Source organism: Myodes glareolus, chromosome 12 (genome assembly GCF_982192425.1).
Source record: "Myodes glareolus chromosome 12, mMyoGla1.1, whole genome shotgun sequence".
NCBI lineage: Eukaryota > Metazoa > Chordata > Mammalia > Rodentia > Cricetidae > Myodes > Myodes glareolus.
The window spans coordinates 28094666-28102741 of NC_142037.1; the positions used below are offsets into that span (position 1 = coordinate 28094666).

Sequence of the window (8076 nt, forward strand, 5' to 3'; positions counted from 1 at the left end):
CTGTAGCTATATTGCTTAGTTGATTAAAATCTACCTTAAAGGGCTTTATTGGCACTAACTCCTTAGCCTCTCTTATTTGTCCCTCATGATGTGGGACCATATCAGTCCATCTGGGACAGATCTTGCCCCAGTAATGAAGGAAAGCTGATATTGAACAAGATGGCTAATCATCAATTAAATTCAAAGAAAATTGCTCAGAAGTAAGAAGGGGCATTATCATCTCTAAATGAACGCACCCTAGGCAGGGGATTCCTGCCTTTCATTGAGAGGCTGAAGCATGTGGGTCTTGAGTTTGAGGACAACCAGGGTTTCACAGGAAGAACCTTGCTGTGTGAGCTCCTTCTGCTCCGTCAGCCAATAGCCTTTAAGATACCAGCCTACCTGGGCATGGTCTCTTATACTATAAATGCAGCTATAAAAGGTGCACTTGCTCTGTGTCTCAGTAACTGGCTGCAGACTGACCTTTTCTCTTCCCAGCATTCTTCTGTTCTTATCACCCTGCCTCTACTTCCTGCCTGGCTACTGGCCAATAGTGCTTTATTAAAATAAAAGTGACAGGGAACAGACCATTGTCCCACAGCACATAAAGAAACTCTGTATCAAAAAGTCAAAAATTAAAAACATAAATAAAAGAAATAGAGTTTAAAATGAAGCCATGTAAAGATGAAAAATACACAGAGAGTCTGGATACTATATGTTATTGTGTTGTCTTTAAATTATTTGATGGCTAAGGAAGGAGCAAAAGCTGCTAAAAAGATATTTGATTTCAAATGCTGTTGGATTAATTCAACATATATATTTTGAAAATGCCTTGACTTTGAAATTTAAGTCAAAAAATATGTTACTTTGGAGTAAAGATTTTGCTTTTGTTTCCACAGGAAATGAGAGGCTATTGATTCATTCTGGGCTAAGAAAAAGGAAGACCTCCTGAGAAATCTCTGATAGGAGCAAATGGCCCAGATGTCTAAGTTCTACATCCCAGAACAGTTTCAAGACTGGCTGAGATGATCAAGCTTCACAGAATATTCCATTCAGAACTTGACCATAATTCAAAATTTTCTTTAGGTCCCCATAAGATTATCAGTGCCCCCAATCAATAGGAAGTAGCCTGGAAAACTATATCCACATTCTGAAAATTGGATTATGGATATTTGCCTTTTTTTAGAATATTGGTTACATATGATTATGGATAATGGTCAGAAGAAAAGCTAAACAAAGGAGATTCAATTCAGAGTTCTTGTTTTGAAAAGGGGGGGTAGTGCTGTGGAACAATGGTCTGTACCCTGTCACTTGTATTTTAATAAAATGCTGATTGGCCAGTAGCCAGACAGGAAGTTTAGGCAGGCGACTAGGCAGGAAGAAGAGGCAGGGCAATGAGAACAAGAGAATTCTGGAAAGAAGAAAGATTCAGTCTGCAGTAATCATTCAAACACAGAGGAAGCATGATGTGACTGCCTCACTGAAAAAGGTACCAAGCCATGTGGTTAACACAGGCAAAAATTATAGGCTAATATAAGCTATAAGAGTTAATAAGAAGCCTGAACTAACAGGCCAACCAGTATATAATTAATGTAGACCTCTGTGTATTTCTTTGGGACTAAATGGATGTGGGATCTCTATCAACAGGATTTGTTTCAAAACCAACAGGAATGAACTCACTTATGCCAGGCTTTCCAAAAGTGACTTGAGCTGAGAAGTTACAGCATTGTGGCCTTATGCATGGTTGCATGTGCTCTGACCTTGGCCACTCCAATGCTGCTTGTGATATTTGTTTCAACAATAAAAGCATTTCAGAGATTTTCACAAACCCAGCATATCACCGCAAATACCTCAAATCTGAGGTCTGAAGCAAAGAAGAGAAGGGTCTGGACAGTAGCGAAGACATTTTAGACAGATTTGTGCCATCCAATTGCTCAAACAATGGTTCCCTGAGAAATAAAAACTATCTCAAGGCTAAGAAACTACATCAATCAATAGAGTGCTTGCCACACAAGCATAAGGACTTGAGTTCAGTTCCCACCACTCACCTAAAAAGTGCTCTTACAACACCAGTGCCTGGGAGGTGGGTTCCAGGGATTTGCAGGCAAGCCAGCCTAGCCTAATTTGTGAGCTACAGATCTCAGAGATAAATGCTGTCCCTAAATCCAAAGTAGATAACTCATGAGCAATAAGTCTGAAATTGACCTCTTACGTGCATGCACATGCATACACACACACACGCATGCACACATACACCACACACACACACACACACACACACACACACACACACACACACACACGGGAGAATTTAAATTCCGCTAGGCATCTCACGCTTGCCGTAGGGAAAGACTGAAACCCTGCTTCCAGAGAAGAAACTTGCCTCCAGGAAAGAGATGTCCTGTGATGCTAACAACTTTTCAAGACCGCCCTGCAGGACAAACCAGAGGCAAGCTGGTGATGGGTCATTAATGAGGGGGAGCACACCACGGCCAGGACTGTTTTCCTATACATCCTGCTTGTCCAGTATTAAGCCTGAATTCACGTCAGTGTCCTGAAGATGAATAATTTTTCTCCTCTCCCCACTGCAGCCGAGTTAGTTGCTTCCCCTTCCTCCCCTTCTCACTAGTCCCATCTCTTTAACTGCTGTATCGGGGTAGACTGCGCATTATGCCTTACAGAGCTCGGGTTTTGCTCTAAAACTCTGGGAACCACTGGACTCCTTTATTTGAGCTTCTGCACGATGTGGCCACGTTCACTACATCTCCTTTCTCTGCCTTTCACGGCTGCTCTTCTCCTGAACTGGAATTTGTTGGAGCCTCCTGAGCCTGGGCTTTGCTCTAAACCTTCCGGTTGCACTATTTCCAAATCTGATCTCCTTCTGTGGTGCTAGGACGAGATCTTCAACATGTGAATTTTGAGAGACAGCATCTAAGTCAACCCATAATGGAGAACAGGAAAAAGAATAGTGCAGGCCTAATTCTTGACTACTGGCAGGACCACGATGGCGTTTCGGGAGGAAAGAGCTCTCATGGAGGCTACCCTGCTGGCCCTGGAGACTGAATGCCCAGCAGATGACTTTCTGTAGGCTGAGGGCAAAGGATGCCAGCAGTTGGTCTGTGGTTGCTGGCTGGACGTTCCTGGCATTTCTGTGGTAATAAACATGGGTGTAGCAGGTTGACTGGGTACCAGCACCTGTAGGGTGGCACTACTCCTCCCTAGGCATGGCACCACGTCCAAGGCTTGGCCACTAAAACAGACCCAGCAAAGTGAGGGGAGCAGAAAAAAATCAAACTTTGGTCTGTTCTCCCTCAGCACCCTTTCAATATTCACCCTTCGAATGTAAAAGACCCTGAAACAATGGCCCGAAGAGCAACTATTGCCCAGTGCCAACAGAGAAAATAGGCAGAAACCCTGGCACCAGGAGGAGGAGCTTGCCTCCCTGGAAGGGATGTCGCAGGACTCAGACAGCCTCTCTCGCAGCTAAATCAGCATACACATTTCTTTCTATAAAACTGTGATGTTGTCTTTTCTATAAAATTGAAACGCGATTCCAGGAAAGGGAGAAAATTCCTTCTTACATCTAAGAATTTTCTCCCTCTAGTTCTGGTCAAACTGTAAATAAATCCATTTTTCTTTACCAATGGCTGCTCCTAAATTTCTTCTGAAATCCAGGGAAAAGAGTAGTTTCTGAACGGAGCTGCCAGATAGCCTGCAGTGGTCACACCTGGCATGTGGCCATGTCATGCTCCGCGGGGAGCCGCTTTTGTGTGCCCATCCCCCATCCTCAGCACTGTCAGAAGCCAGCTGTGTCCTAAAAGGGAGGGCTCCATCTGCAGGCAAATACAGAGCTGTTCTCTGCCAGCAGCTAAGCAAGACCCAGAATCCCAGGAGACTCAGGCTGGCAGGAAGCCCAGAGCCCTCTTCATCCCCAGTGCCAGTTTCAGTAGAAGAAACTGGCTCAAACCCCATAGCTAACTGGTATGGGTTTCAGCATCTTGACCCCAGACTAGGAGGCCCTCTTCGGGGCTCAACACTGACACACTTTTACAGGTAAAAGGATTATTTAACCCATTTCCACCTGGTACTAAGTGCAAACAATTGAAACCTGTTAGCTAAGCCAGGCCCTAGAAATTTGATAACAGTCCAATCAGCCATTCAACATTAATGGACCTTGGGGAGCCCGCAGGACTCTCTGGGGAGGGAGTCGGGTCTGCTCTAGACACTTAGTCTGGTCATCAGTAAAACGTTCATTAGAAATATTCAACAGGTGACATTCAAACTCCGGGTACAATAAATAATGGGAAACAACGGAAAATGGCAGCGTGATGACAGGGTGGCCTGGCGGCACACTCAGGGGGCCCAGGTGGGAAGACTGCCAGCTCAGGGCCATCCTAGGCTACTTAGAGAAACCCTTGACATAAGATGAAATATGCCAAGGAAAGGAATAAGGAAGTCATTGGCCCAGTGGACAGAGATGTGTCCCTGCACCTCAGTTTGCCCTTCTGAAACAGGTCTGGCATATTCCCGTGCTAGGAAAGACGAGGAAGGTAATATCTGCAAAGCCTTGAAGTGAGCACCAACAGTGAGGCAAACACACAAGGTTTCTTTCACGGATGACACGCTTGTGTCTGGTTCCAGGCCTTTCGCATGTGACAGCGGCAATTGTTTTAAGGAGAGTAAAGCATTTGTGGGAAATTCCTTGCTGTTTCCCAAAGCCATGCAAGCATTGCCTCCACCCCACCCCCCCCACCCCCCCACCCCCCTCCTCAAGTCAGACAATAAGTAATATGTTCAGACACCGGTGTGGAACCTGGTGGCTCTGAAGCCCCTGCCCTTGTCCCCTGCTCTGGATCCGGTCCCCCTATCTCCTCAGGAGTCAGGGAGGTGTGGGGACTGAAGGCCATAATAGAACCTGTCAGAGCCACTCAAGAGGGAGGACTTCCAGCAAGTGTCCCAAGACTGGGAAGAGCCATGGCTTGCAGCCAGCCTATTCCACACTTACTTTGCCTTCTGCTGGGGTCTTTTGTGCTCCCCTGGAGGACTTGGAGGAGGTGGACCCAGCGCCCTGTGCTTGCCGGGGCCTCAGGTCACCCAGGCTGCTGAGGTATTTCTTTCGCAGGGCCAGCAGCTCCTGAAGATATTGCAGGCAGTCCTGGGTGCGGGAGTACATCCAGGCACGGTCCTCCTGCTGCAGGTAATGCAGGCTGGTGTCCATGCTGTGGGTGCTTCTGTACTTCTTCAAGGACTCGCCAGCCTTCTCGAAATGGTCCCCAATCACGTACATGGAGCTACTACGAATCAGCCTGACATTGGGGTTGGTTCCTGCATAGTAGGGACCCTCGGCTGCCGCCTTCCCCTGAGGGCCGTGGTGGAGGATGGAATGGATCTTTCTGAACATAGTCTCCGTTTCCCTCCGTGGGAACTGTTGGCCGACCGCACGGGGGTGTCACTTGATCCAGCTGCAGGCAGAGGAGCCCATATCCGGGCCCTGCGCCACCTGTCTCCCAGAAGGCTCAGTTCTCACAATTCTGGTGAGAAACAGCTGTATCCGACGGGCAAGCTGCACCTCTCTCATTGGGGACTCTTAGATGGAACAACCAAGACGGCATGAAGAGGGGTTCCCGGCTCCAGGAGAGAGTGTCCGGGCAGGCCTTTCGAATCAGTTGCTGCAAATATGTCCTATGCTTTTCCATGGAAAGCTTCAGTTGGAGGGAACATTCTACCTGCCGAGTCGCTGTCTTTCCTTTGAGTTTTCCGTCCTCAAGAGAGGTTTCATCTGGCTATGCTTGATCTTCACAAAGTTTTTACTGTTCCGCCGAAGCTGAGCTGGCCCTGGTGCTGAATCTGTAGCTCCGAAACAAAATCGTACTCTTTCAGCGGTACTCTCTACCTAAACCCAGGTGTTGTTCCGGGTGAGATCCAGCCCCCCTTGTAGGCCAGGGTGGACACGACCAGGACCCTTGGCAGGAACAGGCAGATGCCCTGATAAACCGGGCACTGAGCAGGCATCCGAGAGTCCTGGGGGAGGCTGGCCCTGCGTAAGAGGACCTCACGGTGGTCACCCGATAGCAGGCCTTTGAGGGTTGGAGGATTCAGGTATCTGGATCATGACTTTCAGCGCAAATGCGTCAGTGAGCAGATGGGTGATTACATCCACTGGGGAAGAGTCATTTCTCCTGAGTGCATTTTAACTCGGGACAACCCAACCAAACAAATTACTTCTCGAGAACACTGAGTTATCAGCTCCCCAGGGACCTTCCCCCCCAGTTTTCACAGTTCCAGCCACACCTTTCACTGCCACATTGGTTTCTCTCTAGAGTTTATTCTCCCCCAGGCAAGGATCTGAGAACTGAATCCTGAATGGCTCCAGTGCAGGTATTTCTTTGGGTATGGGTTAGGATACTAGAGGAGTTGGGGACTAGAGAGTATGTGTGAAGTATTATTGCCTATATCCACACCCTTTATTTTTGCTATTTATTGGGTTTGCTTTCTTTTATTTCTGAAACAGAAAGCATTTCTAGCCTCATCAGATACAAAGAAAAACATGTTTAAAAGTTTATACCCTGCTCTAAAGTAGCCGTTTATTTTAAGTGAGTATAGAGCACTGTATCTGAAACCACTGTATGGGGCACCCTCTCTCGGCCTGTGTTCTCCTAGGCAGGCTGGGGGCAGAGTTCCTTGTGGGTGAAGCTATTTAAGCCTCCCCGTTGCAGAGGGATTTAGGGAAGATGAAGTATTTTCCAGTGAAGTGATACAGTTAGTATTTGTAGCTTTCTGGGGTGGGAAGTGTGGTTTCAACCATCATCTATAGTGAGCATCAGTACACAGGAAAAAGGGGAGCCCTGGAAGAGAGTTGTCTGAGGTCTAAACAGCTCAGCCGCAAGTCCCGTGCTCCCCCTCAAAAAGCCGCAGAGCTGCATCTCCCCTTGACTCTGTCTCTGCCTTCACCGGGACACAGTGTGGAGGAGCCCATAGTGGGCAAGGCCAGCTGCAGCTTTTCTCAGAAGAGCCCATGACGGAGAAATTCAGCCTTCCTTAGGAGATGATGCCGGTGACTAGTGATCACGTTTGCACTGCCTGGATCAAGAAAATGTGTGACGAGCTTTTAAAGACAGCACCTCCTTTCCGGAACATCACCTGCAGCCTCACCTTTTGCTCACGAAGGGCATAAAACTACCTTGCTCCACATGCTCACCCTCTTTGTGCACTCCTCTCTGCTGGATTCTTCTCACAGGCCGGACTTAGGGGGAACCTTTGGTAATGGCTCTTTCTTGCACTGGAGCCCAACAACCTGAGTTCAACTCCAGGAAGAAGAGGGAGAGCACTGAGACCAACTCCCACATGCTCTGACTCCACATGTAACCTCATGGTATGCACACACACACACAGGCACACACAGAGAGGCATGTTCAAGCATACTCATGCACACACAGAGACAGTCAGACTTCAACAGCTGCTCACACCACAGCCGCACTTGAAAGAAGAGGGGACTACAAGCATGCTTCATGCTCAGCTAGCTTTCTCTGCTATTATACTGTTCAGGGCCCCAAACCAGGGAATGGCGCATCCCACTTTCAGGCTGGGCCTTCCCAAGTCAATTAGAACAATTGAGATAATCCCCAGAGACAAGCCCACAAACCAACCTAATCTAGAGAACCCCTCATTCAGACACTCTGACGGTTAAAACTAACCATCATGGTTAGAATCTCAACGCCGTGATGAAACAACCAAGAGAAGCAACTTAAGGAAGGAAAAAAATATATTTTGGCTCACAGTCACAAAAACCCATGGTCAACTGGTGCTACCTCTTTGGTCCCGAGGTGAGACTAAACATCTAGGCATCAGGATGTATAGAGAGGAAGCAATCTCACCCAGAGCGGCCAGGAAGCATAGAAAAGATCATTCAGTGAACAAGACACATTTCAAATGCTCTGCTCCCTCCAACTCAGCCCCACCTCCTAATTGTGCTATTTCCTCAAAATGTCATCAGATTACAAAGATAGGAGTGGATTAACCTTTCTATGATGTCATAGCCCCTGAGACCTTACACCCTTCCCAAGCCTCTGCTCTCAAAACTGCTGCAATGAGAACTAA

General features: G+C 47.5%; 1 protein-coding gene across 1 annotated transcript in view; it reads right to left on the reverse strand.

Annotated features, from left to right (window-relative positions):
* Positions 1–5380, reverse strand: part of C12H13orf42 (chromosome 12 C13orf42 homolog) — a 34901-nt gene extending 29521 nt beyond the window's left edge. Inside the window, exon 1 of the mRNA XM_087912175.1 lies at positions 4997–5380. Within this exon, the coding sequence (XP_087768301.1) occupies positions 4997–5380 (384 nt within the window). The remainder of the gene's footprint in view (positions 1–4996) is intronic.
* Positions 5381–8076: the final 2696 nt, after the last annotated feature.